The sequence below is a fragment of the Conger conger genome, chromosome 17 (assembly GCF_963514075.1).
Source record: "Conger conger chromosome 17, fConCon1.1, whole genome shotgun sequence".
Taxonomy (NCBI): domain Eukaryota; kingdom Metazoa; phylum Chordata; class Actinopteri; order Anguilliformes; family Congridae; genus Conger; species Conger conger.
In genome coordinates this window covers 2,908,387-2,925,731 of record NC_083776.1, presented here as the reverse complement: position 1 = coordinate 2,925,731, position 17,345 = coordinate 2,908,387, and the positions used below count along the sequence as shown (strand labels likewise).

Below are 17,345 nucleotides of genomic sequence, written 5' to 3'. Positions count from 1 at the left end.
AGATGTCTATGTCAAGGACGCTTATGATTTTGGTTAGACTACCTACTAAGTAAAAGCTAAAATACTTAATTTAACATTGTAAAAATGGCTTGGAACACCACGTTTTGTTTTTTTTCTTCCAGGAGTTAAGGTTGTTTTAGGTTTCCCCTGCAGTGATTGCAAAAACATACATGTATATTGGCTTATCAAATCTAGTCCGATGTAATCAGGGGATTCTATTTTTGCTCAAAACTGAATTCTTGGGACAACTACTTAATCTCTGACAAAAGGTCAAACACATCTGGTCGGAGCTGTTATGTTATGAAGAGTACATCTGGTCTTCTCTAAATGACTCGTTGTTTTGAATATGCACCCAACCAAAGGCAATTTTCATTTGCATTTTATAACATCCTTGTTCAAGTGGAACGCATCCCAATGTCTACGTGCTATTCTTTGATCTTTGGTTTCGGCGCGGTGCTTATTTATACACAGAATAAAGTGGCAGGCAAAGTCAAAATAGCTGCCCAGATCAGCGGGTTCTCGGAAGGTGCTCTATTCTGTGACCGTTATTGCAGACTACTATTAGTGTACATAAGGTCGCCTGCTGAGTGTACATTAATTCCGAGAATATCTAGCTATAGGCTACAAAATTAGTTTTATAATGTAGGTGACTATACACTTGATTGTCAAATTAAATCCCTTCGAAGTGATTGCCAGTCTTTTAAACTTGGTGAATTCGCAGTTGTTTGCAGATGTTTCATTTGGCCGATAATGTAAAAGAACGAAAGAAAGAGAAAGAAAATGATAGAAAGAAAGAGAGAATGGTATCATGCTGTTAATCAACTGCAGCCTTTCGATGCAGCTTTCCGAAAAAAATAAACCGATACGTGTATTCAAATGTTAGCTTCCCCGGGAGAATGATAGGCTGCATGTAGGTCATATTTCAAGTATAATTGAGATTTATGGACACAAGTGCAAATCCCGAAAGGTTGTCCGTAGCATATTTCACACAAGAAGAGGCGGTGTCGAATAGTGCTCGAGATCCGCTACGACTGTGTTAGTCCAACTTCACCTCCAGCGGTCGAGCCGTGTTCCTCCCCTGGCGAAGGACACACAAGCTGTAGCTTTCGTGACATTTCTGGAATAGCTTCCAGTGTAATGGGAAAGGGGAAGGCGAGACTCGCTCCAACCATCGCTTTCCTGAGATTTCTTTCGCCTTTGGAGACTAATGTAGAGTCCCTTCTCTCCTCCGGAAACGGTATTAAAGTGCTCCGTGGTGCAGGGAGACGGACTAAGCGGTAAATTCCTTCCTGGGAAAAGTAGCGGTTAATGGACGTTTTTACACCAATATTAGTTTTTATTTGGTTGGTCATTTGGAATCACGAAAGGACTATTTCATTCTTCAATGCGCAATTGTCATGTGACATTTCCTCCCGATTCGACGAATTAATAGGACAAGTGGCCAGTGGATTTTCATGCAACGGAATACCTGGGTTTTGCGCACCATTTAGAAGTTTGGTTCTCGTAGGCTATTTAAATTAGTTCTACTTGATATGCGTATGTGACTACGATTTATTGGGGAATTATATTTGTGTATATTTTTAAACGATACTAATGGACAATTTCATGTTTTGAAAACCATTGTTTAAATTCCAAATTGGCAGTTGTGGTAGTTTTGCGCCTGCGTGGGACTTTTGCCTCGTAATTAGCTAATAAAAAGTGCGCTGAAGCGAAGCTAGACTTGTAAACAATGCTTTGAAGCGTAACATTTGTTACTGACTCATTGCATCTACCATCTGGTACCCTTTAACATCAGCAAAAGACGCCGAAACCTATGCTGCACACTGGGAATTTCTTTCTCTTCATGTGGGTTTTTCTTTGGTAGAGCAATATAATGAAGCGGACACTGATGTTCTGGGCGGCTGTCGCGCTGCTGGCGCTAGCCTGGGCAGGGGCCGACGCCGGGGAGCGGCAGGCTGAGGGACGGGGGAATCTCAGACGGCTTCCAAACAAAGCGCACTCGCAGTCAGAAGCGCGGACCGCGGCCGGCGGCGACGCTCAGCCGGCGTTCGGCGCGGGCGGACAGGGGAGACCTGGCGCTGCGCACCTACGTCAGTTCGCGGGACGCGCGATGCAGACCAGACGGATGCTGGCGGGCAGGAGACCCGCCCAGCAGCAGGGAAGCCCTCGACTGAACGGCATGGTTCAGGACGACGGGGCCCCAAGGTCCCGGGCGAGGCTGACCCGCGTGCCCAGCGGCGCGGGGTCCCCCAACCTCTTGGCGAGCTTCGCCGGCAAGAACCGCGTGCTGGTGATCTCCGCCCCGCACGACTCGGACGGCTACTACCGCCTGATGATGAGCCTGCTGAAGCCGGACGTGTACTGCGAGCTGGCGGAGCGGCACGTGCAGCAGATCGTGGTGTTCCACCAGGAGGGCGAGGCGGGCGGGAAGGTGCGCCGCATCACCAGCGAGGGCAAGGTGGTGGAGGAGCCGCTGGACGCCGGCCTCGTCCCGCGGCTCATGAACTTCCTGAAGCTGGAGAGGGGCAAGTTCGGCATGGTGCTCCTGAAGAAGACGCTGCAGGTGGAGGAGCGCTACCCGTACCCGGTCAGGCTGGAGGCCATGTACGAGGCGATCGACCGCACGCCCATGCGCAAGCTGGAGAAGAGCCGGCAGCGGGGCTTCGTGCAGAAGTGCAAGGGCGCCGGCGTGGAGGGGCAGGTGGTGGAGGAGGGCGGCGCCGGCGCTCAGGTGGACACGCGTGTGGAGAGGAAGCCCGTGCTCCGTAAGCCGGTCCGCCGACCCGCTCAGACCACCACCACCCTGGCAACCACCACGACGACCACCACCACGGCAACCGCAACCAGGCCAACGACTACCACAACCACCACGACACGTCCCACCACGACTACGAGGGCCACCACCACCCCGACAACCGCCACACGTCCCACCACGACCACGAGGGCCACCACCACCACGACAACCACCACACGTCCCACAACCACTACCACCACCACCACCACCAGTCCCCCAACTACCCCCAAGGCCCAAACGCCCCCTCACTGGATTCCAACCCCCAAAACCACTGCCAAACCTTCCCACCACCTCCCTACGAGGGACAACCGCAAGGACCGACACCGCCACAAAGTCGCACCGGACCCCACAGCTCCCTCCGAGTACTACACCAAGGCCTACACGGGACAGTACGGCGACAATCGCACGGACAAAAAGGATTACAACCGCAAGCAAGCCGGCGTGGAGCCCACTCAGCACAAACCCGCCAGAGCCAAACCGCCACAGAAGAAGAAGAAGAAGAACGGCGGGAAAGTGCTGAGCAACGAGTACGAGGAGATGTACCCAGGAGCGGGGCCCAAACCTGACGACCCAGAGGGGTCTGAGCTGGAGGTCATCCCCACGAAGAAGGGCAGAGGGAAGCACGGGAAACCGGAGAAGAAGAAGAAGAAGTCTGACCGGCCAGACAAGTCGGCCAAGAGGAATAAACACGACAAGAAGGCCAAGGCTGCTAAGGAGGGCAAGGGAGACAGTCGCAACAGAAGGCCTGGAAAGAAGGCCTCCAAGAACAAGGACAAAGACACCTTCCAGAAGCCCTCAAAGAAAACGCCTCCGCCTAAAGGCGCTTTGGCGTCCTTCTTCGATTACTTTGAAAGTAGAAGACGTCTTATTGTAAGTACGGCCCGGTTCAATGCTTCATAATAATCAGTTCAGTTATTAAATTTGAGTTGGGCTCTCCTCTCGTTTTAATTTATTTCCATCATGTACAGTCTGGTATCTGGTTGTGTGCCTGTCTACAGGAATGTACCGTATTTCATGTTTGTTTTATTCATGCACACACAAGTACTGCAGGCAGCTGCTGAAAACGCCACATTTAATACGATGATGTGATTAGCCGATGGGACAGGTGGAGCTCGGGTTTGGTAAAGCCAGAAACAGAGTATCTGATCTGATCACAGTCATGTATAAATAAACTGAATGAGTCTGCTAGACAGACTAATATACCTGTATTAAACTTGAAAATATATGTTTAAGAATGATGAAGATTTTTTTTGTTCTTTTGAGGCATAGATGGGCCCTATGTTCTAGTATTGAATCCTAACCATACCAGTGCCAGCTGTGGTTGGTTGAATAATTTCCCCAAGCATTGCCTAGTGAAGGGAGGGTTTCTGTTGCCCGTGATGTAGCCATAATACGATCAGTGCAGCTTTTGGGCCCTTGAGCAAGGCCCCTAACCTCACATTGCTCCAGTGGGAGATTGCCCCCCGCTAGGTCTAATCAGCTGTAACTCACTTTGGATAAAAGCATCAGCGAGCTGACAGTTATCAATTATTATATCATTGTGCAAGTCCTACTGGTCAGGAGGCCACGTGCAGTCCACCTGTTGATCTGCACCTGTTGATCTTAGACTCTGTGTGGGCCCAGCTTGTAGATGGCAGTGTGATAAAAAGCAGACTGACCCCACATCCATTGGAGCAGAGCACAGCTACACTCTCCCAAATTAGCAGAAGAGATTGTAGCTCTGAGAACTGATTAATACGAGTAAAAACAATGAAAAGCTTTAGAAAACTAAATGTAAAAATCAATCAGCATATGTTTGTCCTCATAGATTCAGGGCCTTTTTACGGTTATAGTATTTTCTGTTTGATTAAAAAAGTTTTTGGTGGAACTCCGGGATTTCCGTAGTAAAGGGTAATGCGAGGTAAAGGGCCTTCATCAAGGGCCCAACAGCTGTGTAGACCTACAAGCTACACCGGGGCTTGAACCACCAACCATCTTGGTCCCAGTCATGCACCTTAGCCACTAGGCTACTGGCTGCCCAAGCTCGATGGATCACGGAAAAGGCCCGCCAGTGTTTTCTTACCGCCTGTCCAACGCAAATCCTCTTTTCTCCAGGTGATCACCTCTCCACACGAGGAGAACAACATGTACATCCAGCAGAGGGACGAGTACCTGGAGAGCGTGTGTGAGATGGCCCTCAGGAAAGTCTCCATCATCACCATCTTCGGGGCCTTGACCAACAGCACCATGAAGATTGACCACTACCAGCTGGGTAAGCTTCAGCTGCTTTAGACTGTGCTGCACCCTGAATACACACTGCACTAATCAATATTTGCTTATCTACTTTTTTGGTTGATTTTGTTCATTCCTGACTCATTCTTTGACTCGTAATATTGCAAATTAATTACATTACATTACATGTCATTTAGCTGACGCTTTTATGCAAAGCGACTTACAGTTGATTAAACTAAGCAGGAGTCCCCCCCACTGGAGCAATGTGGGGTTAAGGGCCTTGCTCAAGGGCCCAACAGCTGGCTCCACCAACCTTGCAGGTCTCAAATATTTACCTTAGCCTCTAGGCTATAGGCTGTTTATTGATTATAAACTAAGGCTACACAAGGAACAGGTATTTTATCAACTGTATTCATGTTCTGTTTCTATTATTAAGGTTTTCAAGCTTCAAGCTTAATCCTGAACTTTTTACTACCATAAATTAACGATGCCAGTACCCAAGCAAAAACTGATTTCACATTTGGCAACGCCTTCTTAATTGAGTCCTGCAGGCTTGTAGCAGATCAGTTTGCATAGCACCTGAGTGTGGCGACTTTGTTGGCGGGAATTTAGCGTTAGAACAGAGCAAAACAGATCATGTTACAGGGGCCAGGGGGGGCTTGCCGGACAGATCAAACCAGGCAGGAGGGTGAGCCTCATTTAGCACAAGTCGCTTTAGATCTGTTTTTTTACACCTGTGGTCTTTTGTTAAAAGACTATTAAAGTCAGCTTCCTTTGTAACCCATACATAAGCTGTACAACTGAAGAAAATGTTTTCTCACCAAACGGGCCTTCTGGCTTCGGTAATCTTAGGAGGATCTATCAGGCCCTTGTTGTGACGGACTAACTGAACGTATATCCCTTGTTTAAAGTTCAGTACTGCGTTTGTAACAAGAAAAGGTTAATTAGTAGCCAGGCTGTTCTTTCAACATGTAATCAAAGCCTTTAAAAGATTTGAATGTATATTCAGAGCTTATGCAATTGAGGAATTTGTTTGTTTGGTGGATCATTATTTTGGTACAGAACGTTTATTTTTCCCCATAAGAAATCTCTGCATAAATCAACTTCTTCAGACATTGGCCTTAGCCATATCGAAGTATTAGTTAATACATTAATAATCAAAGTATTAATCTCGGTCCTGTCTATTGGAAAGGAATGCTGGACAGACAGTGCTATGAGATGACAACTCTCCAGTTTGACGCAAATGTTAATTGCACTCTTGCCCTCCGCTCTGATCCAAGTGGCGTCCATTTTGAATTGCTGGACGTTCTTCAGAGCGGCAGTAGTGGAATGAGTAGGGCTATCCGGTGTGAGGTGACCTCATCTTCCACAAACACAGGAGCCAAGATGTTGGCCAGAGTATCCGCTGGACCAATGAGAGCCCTTCTTTGTGTGTGTGGGGCATTCTGGGAGATTGGCTGGTGTATTCCAGAGGCACGACAGAAGGTACCATTCTGAAAGCGTTAACTCATTTCCCGTGGCTTTTTGCTGAAGCTTTGTCCATACATGGACTTTGGCCTGCGCTTTTCACTGACTCCACGGTTAACTTGGGACACGTTGGCAAGTTTTGTTTTTTTTTCCACCATGCTACATAGATCAAGCCATAATCAAAACAGAATATATATCTTCTGCGTATCTGTGAGCATCATATTTTTTACATGATGTGTTCAATTCTTTCAAATTGAAGGACCAGGCAGTATGCAATTATCCTGTCAAGGAAAAGCATCAGTGAAGGCCTTTTATTCTTAGAATTCTTAGAATAAGAATAAAAGGAAAAAAGAAAGAAAAGAATATTTCCCCAATGGAAAGGGCCACATGTCCAGTGGAAAATACCATCCAGACTGAATGCCTGCAACTTCATCTAAAGGTTCTGTATTACTTTGTGTACCAGATATCCGTTTGTTATCTCAGTGTGAATTGCTTTGGTATATTGTTGCTCTGATGTGTACTGCAGATCTTTGCATTTGTGGTGCTTTCTTTTTTTTTTTTTTAACAAGTGGTTATCGCTAAATTCCATTGAATGTCATGACATGACTTGACGTACGTTACATTAATGGCATTTGGCAGACGCTCTTATCCAGAGCGACGTACAGTTGATTAGACTAAGCAGGAGACAGTCCTCCTCTGGAGCAATGCAGGGTCTAGGGCCTTGCTCAAGGGCCCAACGGCTGTGCGGATCTTATTGTGGCCACACCGGGGATCGAACCAACGACCTTGCAGGTCCCAGTCATGTACCTTAACCACTACGCTGCAGGCCGCCCTAGTTTCATCATCCCCTTCTGCAGCCAATAACCCCCCCCCCCCCACACACACACACACACACACCACCTCCCCCCCGCCAGTGCCCTGGGTTCACTGCACAGAGAGAGCCAGAGCAGTGGTGTAAAATGCGTTTATGTGTGTGCAGACGGAGGGAGAATGTTCTCTTGCACGACTGTGGCGAATTGGCAGCCCTTGGAACGCTAACGGCGAGGTGTTTGTTTGCTGTTCCCGTGTCAGAGCACGACAAGCCCATGAAAGGCATGAGGCATGAGGACCTGGTGAACAAGGACCTCATCATCCAGATCCGCAAGGAGTTCGGCATGATGTACAACGACTTCCTCATGGTGCTGACTGACTTTGACATGAAACTGAAGGTCAGTGTGCCTGCCCCCCCCCCCCACCTCCAACACACACACACACACACACACACACACACTCACTCATGCACACATGCACACACACATACATACGCACACACACACACACACACACTCATGCACACATAGGGATTGAACGCACAGGATTTGATTTGTGTTGTTAACCTTGTGTGCAAAATGGCCAAAATTAAGCAATTTCAGAGTTGCAAAAATAATCAGGGCAAATAACTTTCTCTTCTGCACAGCAATCCTACGAAGTCCCCATAGCCATGAAGGCGGTGTTCGATCACATCGACACGTTCACATCGCGGATCGACGAAATGGCGCAGCAGAAGAAGGATGGCGTGGTGTGTAAGAAGGAAGACAAACCCAGATCTCTGGAGAACTTCCTCTCAAGGTGATGTGGCTTCGGATTGCATCTCTTCTTCACAGGGATGTCGTGGTTTGGAGGTTGCGTATGTTGTTCATGTTGTCCCGACCGATATAAAGAATTTTATTCCCCCTGTATATTTTCTGCCCGTTTGTCTGGTGAGTTGGTTTGAATTCGACTGTATTCGTATAATATTTATTTGTTTAGGTACATCTTATACACTATCTAATCCAGTGGTCCTCACCCCTGATCCTGGAGAGCCACAGGTTTTTGTTGTTACTCAGCGCGTAATTGATCAATTAAAGAAGTTGATTGTACTCACCTCCCCTGGGTTCTTGGGTCTGATATTAAGGCACAAACAAAAACCAGCACACCCTGCAGCTCTCCAGGACCAGGAGTGAGGACCACTGCTCAAATCCATTTATGCAGCTGGGGGTTTTTCCTTGATGCAATGGGAATAAAATCCCTTCTTTATAACAGTCTTACAACAGCAGCAGTTGGCCACGAACGTCAACCGCCAACTTTATGGCGGTTTATTTATTTGAGAGACCACCGGTAGTGAGTAACCGTGCTTTAATATAGTCGAGTTAACAGCGGGCACTTCTGACCGCTGTTGCCAAACTGCCGAATTTGAATTTGAATTTGCAAACTCAGCGGAACAGGCCCAGGAGTGCTGGCAGAAACCTCTCCCCCGCTCTCGCTCCCAGGCCGAGCCGCTTCCCGTAAATACCTCTCTCTGCCGAGTCCTGGCTCAGGCCGCGCTCTTTCCACACCGCGGACAGCTGGAGGGTGGAAGTGCAGGGGAGCAGGCCAGCTGTTATTGGGGCCTGAGTGTGAGTGCTTATGCTGGGATCTGGCTGGGAGCAGAGGAAGGCCAGGGCAGGGCTGGGCTGGGTTGGGCTGTGTTGGGCTGGGCTGGGCTGGGCAGGGCTGTGTTGGGCTGGGCAGGGCTGGGCTGGGCTGGGCTGGGCTGGGCTGGGCTGGGCAGGGCTGTGTTGGGCTGGGCAGGGCTGGGCTGGGCTGGGCTGTGTTGGGCTGGGCAGGGCAGGGCAGGGCTGGGCTGGGCTGGGCTGGGCTGGGCTGGGCTGGGCAGGGCTGTGTTGGGCTGGGCAGGGCTGGGCTGGGCTGGGCTGTGTTGGGCTGGGCAGGGCTGGGCAGGGCTGTGTAGGGCTGGGCTGGGCTGGGCTGGGCAGGGCTGTGTTGGGCTGGGCTGGGCTGTGTAGGGCTGGGCAGGGCTGTGTAGGGCTGGGCTGGGCTGGGCTGGGCAGGGCTGTGTTGGGCTGGGCTGGGCTGTGTAGGGCTGGGCAGGGCTGTGTAGGGCTGGGCTGGGCAGGGCTGGGCTGGGCTGGGCTGTGTTGGGCTGGGCTGTGTAGGGCTGGGCTGGGCTGTGTAGGGCTGGGCAGGGCTGTGTAGGGCTGGGCAGGGCAGGGCAGGGCTGGGCTGGGCTGGGCTGGGCTGTGCTGAGCTGGGCTGAGCTGGGCTAGGCAGGGCTGGGCTGGGCTGGGCTGTGCTGAGCTGGGCTGTGCTGAGCTGGGCTGGGCTGTGTTGGGCTGGGCTGAGCTGGGCTGGGCAGGGCTGAGCTGGGCTGGGCTGGGCTGGGCTGAGCTGGGCTGGGCTGTGTTGGGCTGGGCTGAGCTGGGCTGAGCTGGGCTGGGCTGGGTTGGGCTGGGCTGGGCTGGGCTGGGCTGAGCTGGGCTAGGCAGGGCTGGGCTGGGCTGTGCTGGGTGTCTCAGCACATTCCAGTGGTAGAGCAGTGCTTGCTTCCACTATACACAAAGTAAAGCCAGATGCTGACAGACATTCTATTAATAAGAAAAGAGAGATGACAGGTAGAAAAATTAAATCACATCTACAAGTACATTCAAGTTCACTTGTTCATATTTTTGATAATGTACATTTAGAATTTTCAATTATTGAATAAAACAAATATTAAGTTATACCTGTTGGAATTATGTAAAATACTAGGTCTAATGTAGTATATAGGAATGACTGTAATATATATGTCTGAATATACCAAGTATATATAAATTAGTACAATGAATTGATAGTTTAGTTTGTAGAACCATTTAACTTTTCTTACAATGGTTTGCAAGTCATTTCATACGAGTGCTTTGCATATTCACTGACACATATAAAAGCATATAAAGATAAATAAAATGTAATGTCAGCATGGTTGTCTATGCTAACAAGTACAGTTGATTGGAAAATGTATACTTTATTCTCTATGTTTGAGCCAATCACAGTCCCATCGGTTCCTATGAGCATCAGTACCTGAGCTGAGGAGTCATCTCTGTGAATCCCCCTTTGTAGAGGAGCGATGTGATTGGCTGTGACGGCCCAAATGGCTCTTGCTGATTGGCCTGTGTGGTTTCAGGTTCCGCTGGAGACGTCGGCTGTTCATAATCTCCGCCCCCAATGACGAAGAATGGGCCTATCAGCAGCAGCTGTACGCCCTGACCAGCCAGGCCTGCAACCTTGGTGAGATCATGTGACCAATGTAGTCCAATGTGGTCGGCTGAATTAACTAAAGGCTCCCCTAAGTGTAAAGTGGGGGGCGACATGGCTCGGGCGGTAAGAGCAGTCGGAGGGGTTGCCGGTTCGATCCCCCGCCCGGGGGCTGTGTCGAAGCGTCCCAGAGGAAGACACCTAACCCCCAATTGCTCCTGACGAGCTGGTCGGTGCCTTGCATGGCAACCAATCGCCGTTGGTGTGTGAGCGTGTGTATGGATGGGTGAATGAGCATCAATTGTACAGCGCTTTGGATAAAGGCGCTATAAAAATGCATTTTACCATTTAGTTTGCCACCCAGGTGTCTGGCAATGGTACTTACTCACCGGCAACAGAACAGTGAGGTGCTCAGGATGGGCTCATTACAGAAAACCTCACAAAATGGCCCCCTGGTTACAGGCAGCACGGTGGTGCAGCGTGGCTGACGGGATCCGCTCCGTGTGGAGTTTGCCTGCTCTCCCCGTATCATTGTGGGTTTCCTCCGGGTGCTCCGGTTTCCGCCCACAGTCCACAGACACATAGGCACCGGGGCTCATGTGCAACAGAGCATCCGCTGGTGTGAAATCCAGCTATGACCGGCTTGAAATACCAGCTACCCGCAGTTTCAATACATAGCTTAGACTGGTCAAATCATGTTGAGCATGGAGCTGGTCTGAACTGGTCGACCAGCTACCAGCTGTTTCAAAACATAACAAAAAGCTGTTTTTTTTTTCTTTTCAGCAGGGACGTCAAGCTCAATGTGACTACCCTGGTAAAATGAAGGAGAAATGAAAATAAGATACACCGTTTCTCTGTGCTTCAAACTCAGGAGACCTTGCTATAAACTCTTTTTGAAAATGCCATGTTCCTCTCTCTTATGTTTCTAAATGACACAGTGGGGTTCCAAAATAACACTGTTGGCAGAGCCATCTGCATATGAACAGATCCCGCTTTTTTTTATTTATTTTTTGGTGGTAAGCGGCAAACGGGACATTTTCTCCTGTATCCTTGACAACCACGCTCCTCTGCCAGGACTCTGGCACCGTTGCACAGGGAGATTAGCATTTTTGTTTTTAAGTTCAAACAAAAACTCTTCCTGTATAAGATCCCATCAGATTTAAAGTGTACACACTTTTACTTTACTTAAATCCTTAGCAGACAGATGTGACCTGCGCGTTATGTTTCCCTTAGCAGACGTATGTGACCTGTGCATTAAATCTCCAGTAACAGAGGGATGCGACCCCAGCATTGTATTTGATCATATGACCTATATTTGATAACACATGACCATTGAAATGCATTGTGATTCCTAGGCCTTTCTATGGGTTTTCTATACAGTCCATAATGGGTTAACTACAACGTAATGTGAAAGTACACATTAGCATAGAAGCACCATGCATGAAAAGCAGATTATTTTAAGGGGCATTTTAAGAGATCCAAGATTGTAATAGCACACCTACTTTTTGAGGCTTTGCCTATTACATGTTCAGTTCAGTTCAGTTTATCTTTTGTTTGGGGCTCTTGTGTTCATACTGAGAGGTGAGGAGCCAGTGGAGACATGTTCCAGAAGTACAGAGATCTGGAGCGATAGGTAACTATCTCCATCTAAAAGCCACTCCTGGTCTAGTCTTTGTGGCTTCCTAGTTTCCTGTTTATCACCGTAGACAAGCCTGCATTACGTGGGCCTGGCTCCTTTATCAAAGTGTGCTGCTTTTCCGGAGATATGATCTCATAGGGGAGTTTAAACTTGATTTCAGACTGAAAAGGTCGAAAAAACAGCCCTGACCGCAAAACGTTTCTGGTCTGGATCGAGCTTCAGCTCATATCAACATTTGGGCCAGGTCCATAACTGACCTGGCACAGTTTATTTTAGCAGTTTGAATAGTTTGACATTCTTCCACGTCTGTAGACTACAGCATGTTCACCTTCCTGTGTTCTTGCTAATTGAAGTCTATTTGCTGAAATACTGGTGAGAGACTAATGAAACGATGTTTTCAATGTACAAATGAAAGTGCAATTTTCTCATTAAACTGGTCTCCTCATATAAAAACAACCATTGAGAGCTCTTGTTTAATCACCAGTGTCATGTATACGATGGAACTAATAAGAGAATAACAGGCAGTAAACAACAGAAATATTAGTGATTAGAAAAACTAAAATGACCTGCCATCAAGTTATTATTATTAAATATAAAACAACAACATTTTCTAAAAGTCTTGATCTGTCCTCCTGGCCCAGGTACTGACACCATCCCACTTGTGCGTCATCCCTTACATTTTACATGACATGTTATTTAGCTGACGCCTTTATCCAAAGCGACTTACAGTTGATTAAACTAAGCAGGAGACACTACCCCTTGGAGCAATGCAGGTGGATCAGCTGTGTGCATCTCATCATGGCTACACCGGGGCTTGAACCACCAACCTTCCGGGTCCCAGTCATGTACCCTAACCACTACGCTACAGGCTGCTGCCCCTTTTGCAGTGTTCTTGGATCTTTAAACCTTTATCCAGGCATATTCTTCATACATACTGTATGTGGCCCAACACAAATGGGCCCCTTGCTTGTTCTAAGCTTCAGGAAGTCCACTAGGTATCACTTGCTCTAGGGCCCAACAGCTGCGCGGATCTTATCGTGGCTACACCGGGGCGGGGCGACATGGCTCAGGCAGTCATCTGGCAGTCGGGAGGGTTGCCGGTTCGATCCCCCGCCCGGGCTGTGTCGAAGTGTCCCTGAGCAAGACACCTAACCCCCAAATGCTCCTGACGAGCTGGTCGGTGCCTTGCATGGCAGCCAATCGCCGTCGGTGTGCGAGTGTGTGTATGAATGGGTGAATGGAGAAGCATCACTTGTACAGCGCTTTGGATAAAGGCTCTATATAAATGCCTGCCATTTACCATTTTATCGTGGCTACGCCCAGTCCTGTACCTTAGCCGCTGCGCTACAGGCTGCCCTTGCGTCCCCCGGGTGTGTTAACGGCGTGATGCCCCTGTCCTCTTCCCCTAGGCCTGCGGCACATCTCCATTCTGAAGCTGGTCGGCGTGGACGCGGTGGACATGGGCGGTGTCCTGGAGCTGTACCCCATCAACGGTGCGTGCGGCCCCCTCCCTGCGCCACACACATCCTGCACAGAGCCAGGGTCACAGAGCCACGGCACAGGAGGGCGCGCCCCAGTGCTCAAAAAACACATCCTCCTTTCCTGCAGTCGTCTATCCCCCACCCCCATGCTTACATATAGGAGAAGACGAATGGAGGAAAGGCAGATTTTTTTTTTCTAGTATTTGGACGCGCCCAGGTTAATGTTGGTAACATTAAAAGCGGTACCTGAATACCAGCACAGTGAGGTAGTCGGGAAGCCAGCTAATAGAACGACAGTTCACTAGATTATTTACTTTTTATGTACTTTAGGAATTTAAAGTTAAACTGCTTGAATTATAAGGTGATTGGCACTTGGGCATGGCTGACGGCCATTATGTTCTAATCTGCACGCACCTACCGCAGGTGGGAAATTAGTGAATTAATTAGTGAAATCAGCAGGCTGAGTTCATGGGTAGAAGAAAGACGTGGGAGGACTTTTACTTTCTGACCCCTGGACTTTCCTCCACAGCAGGCTGCCCAGCCCTGTTCCTGGAGATCTAATGTGCTTTAGGTTTTCACTCCAAACATAACAAAGCTCACCTCATTCAACAGCGAGAGATCTCACTGCTACTTAGTAGAATCAGGTGGGCCATTTTTGGGGTTGGAGTGAAAACCGACAGGATCTCCAGGAACAGGATTGGCCAGCTTTGCTCTAAAGCAGGGGTATCCAATCTTATCCGAAATGGTCCGGGGTGTGGGTGCAGGTTTTTGTTTTAGCCTAGCACTAAGCCTCCTGATTCTACTTATTGAGGTCTTCATTAAAGACCATGATTAGTTCATTCAATCAGGTGTCATAGTGTTGGGCTAAAACAAAAGCCTGCACCCACACTGGCACTTTTTTGATACAATTGGTGGTGTCTGGTGCCCCTGTATGTTGGCTTGTGGTCACAGCAGGAAGAACCCGTGCAGTTAAAGCAGGGAGGACAACTCCAGTCCTGGAGGGCCAGTGTGTCTACAGGATTTTGCTTCCACCAGTTACCCTATCAGCTAATTAGCCATATGGACCGTGACAGATTCACTCATAAACTAGACCGCAATAAAACGCTACGCGACAACAACATTTATCAGCTACCGTTAATATCACTGAACGTGTCTATAAACGACAGATCATGTCAACGATTGCGATAATTAAGTAATTCATTAAATACGACCCACCTCGCAGTCCCGAAAGTTTAAGGTTTTATCTCCATGGCATTCTGGTACTTCATCAGAAGGTACTCAGAGATGATATATGGCAGAGGGGGGAAAAAATAAAATGGAGGTTTAACATATTTTCAAAAGTGAACCATTAGCACTTTGGTTTGTGTTTGTCCAGCTGTACGGAGAGTAGGACCTGGAAACCAAACCAAACCCTCCTTTGTTTCTCGAAATGCTGCATTAGCACGTTTGAAGGTTACCCCCCCCCCACCCACCTCGCCTTCCACGCCATTAAATCAGAGCAGGACTTTAGTCAAGACGTTACAAACGCTGACGATGTAGCCACGGCAGGATATGTAGTGCTTTCAACATCCATTTAAAAAAGAAAAGAAAAACAACCACCGTACTGTACGGAGTCACCCGCAGGCCCAGGAGAGTGCAGTTTATGGTCCAGGCGTTACTTTGTACTGATGATGTTTTTATAGCAATAGCTTGGTCCCGTGGTGCTGAGCCATGGCTTACAGCGCTGACCTTCATTCCTGGTCCTGGAGAGCTGCAGGGCCCTGCTGTTTTTGGTTCTTGCCTTAGTAGCAGCAAGCAACTCAGACCCAAGAAACCCGGGGCACGTTCAAATCGGAAAACGTTGCGCCCTACACTTTTACACGTTGAGCGATACGTTTCCTCCCATCAGTGTGCCACGTTTTTCCAACAGGCTTTCAAAGTTGTTTGCTCCCGTTTGGTGGGTGTGTCGAGGCTGTAGCCAAAATGGGCAACATTGGCTCAGGCGGTAAGAGCAGTCGTCTCATTGGCTCAGGCGGTAAGAGCAGTCGCCTGGCAGTCAGAGGGTTTCCCGGCTCGATCCCGCCCTGGGTGTGTCAAAGTGACCCTGAGCAAGACACCTAACTCCCAAATGCTCCTGACAAGCTGGTTGGTGCCTTACATGGCAGCCAATTTCCATTGGTGTGTGTGTGTGTGTGTGTGTGTGTGTGTGTGTGTGTGTGTGTGTGTGTGTGTGTGTGTGTGTGTGTGTGTGTGTGTGTGTGTGTGTGTGTGTGTGTGTGTGTGTGTGTGTGTGTGTGTGTGTGTACAATTGTACAGCGCTTCGGATAAAGGAGCTATACAAATGCCAACCATTTACCATTTACCAAATAAATGATGACGTAAGCCTTCTCAGGCATAGGAGCAAAACGCCCTGTCAGTCAGTCCATCCGCGGTTTTCAGTAGGATGTTCAACGTGCCACCGTTTCTGTTTAAATACATATTTTGTCAGGGCTACAGATGGCTCCCAGGTGTGAGGTAACTGTATAATCATCTGCTTTCATTGATCAATTAAGTGCTGAGTAACAACCAAAGCCAGCTCTCTGCAGCAGGAATGAAGACCGCTGGCTTACAGTGCTGGGCCACGGGCTAGGTCTCGCGCCGCGTCGGGAGCCTTAACGCCTTTCGTTTCCAGGAAGCGCGACTGTGGAGCGCGAGGGCATCTCGGCCGCCCTGGTGAAGGACATCCGGAACTACTTCCAGATCAGCCCGGAGTACTTCTCCATGCTGCTGGTGGGCAAGGACGGGAACGTCAAATCCTGGTACCCTTCCCCGATGTGGTCCATGGCCAACATCTACGACCTGGTGGACTCCATGCAGCTGCGCAGGCAGGAGATGGCCATCCAGCAGTCTCTGGGCATGCGCTGTCCGGAGGACGAGTACGGTGGCTACGGTTACCATCACCACGGTTACCACGATGGCTACCAGGACGGCTATCACCAGGGATATGGCTACTAAGGGGAGTGACGTAACCCTTGACCCCCGCTGAGGTTTGTTTATATTTTCAGTTAAGGTAATGACAGGGTCAAAGTGCAAGCCACCATCCCCCCCCCCCCCCTCCCCCGCCTTTTTTTTTCTTCTTCATATTATTCATATTCAATGTGTTTGAATGGGCCACACGTTTCTTTCAGTCACAAGCTGAAGACATATAATTTCAACATTTATGGACGTTTCTGTTCTTGATAAAGTTGTGTGTAGATATATTCTTTTTTTTATGCCACATATTTTATTTATTGGAAGCTCTAGTTGAGGTGGTTTAATTTTGAAATGGCATTAAACTATACAGTACGACATTGTTGGATCTAATCTTCAACATGAAAAATGTATTTCTGTTTATGTCTTATTGTTGAAAGTTATTTAAATGCAGTTCCACTGTACAGTGCCACTGTATACTGATGAATAAAGCCCTCAATTTATTACCAAATCTTGATTGTTAAACCCGTATTTGAATAGTTTTCACTGCAAAACTCCCATAAAAAGTCTTAATCAGAGCTTGTTTGTGGTCTATATTAAGCATTAGCCCACTATATCAGGTATTCACAAGATCGACCTTTTAATGTACCATTACATCTACGAAAATGAACACCTTTTATTTTTACAAATAAATAGAAATCGGAATCTTAAATTCATCCAAATACCCACCATTTTAGAGAATCCATGGTCATTTTCTCTACAAGGGCAGTCATTCTGAAAGTTCACACCAGCATGGCGT

General features: G+C 48.3%; 1 protein-coding gene across 1 annotated transcript; it reads left to right on the top strand.

Moving 5' to 3' along the window:
- Window positions 1-722: 722 nt before the first annotated feature.
- On the top strand, window positions 723-17,057 carry LOC133116943 (coiled-coil domain-containing protein 80-like). The gene is made up of 7 exons (XM_061226974.1): window positions 723-3,664; window positions 4,889-5,045; window positions 7,544-7,680; window positions 7,929-8,080; window positions 10,428-10,531; window positions 13,547-13,630; window positions 16,269-17,057. The coding sequence occupies exons 1-7, from the start codon at window positions 1,874-1,876 to the stop codon at window positions 16,589-16,591; spliced, it is 2,748 nt and encodes a 915-aa protein (XP_061082958.1). The 5' UTR covers window positions 723-1,873; the 3' UTR covers window positions 16,592-17,057.
- The last annotated feature ends 288 nt before the right edge of the window (window positions 17,058-17,345 follow it).

Excerpts from the sequence above, each read along its gene's own strand:
- LOC133116943 (XM_061226974.1), top strand. The coding sequence starts at position 1,874 with ATGAAGCGGACACTGATGTTCTGGGCGGCTGTCGCGCTGCTGGCGCTA. Across the intron at positions 7,681-7,928 it reads ACTTTGACATGAAACTGAAG|CAATCCTACGAAGTCCCCAT; the intron begins GTCAGTGTGCCT and ends TCTTCTGCACAG. Across the intron at positions 10,532-13,546 it reads CAGCCAGGCCTGCAACCTTG|GCCTGCGGCACATCTCCATT; the intron begins GTGAGATCATGT and ends CTCTTCCCCTAG.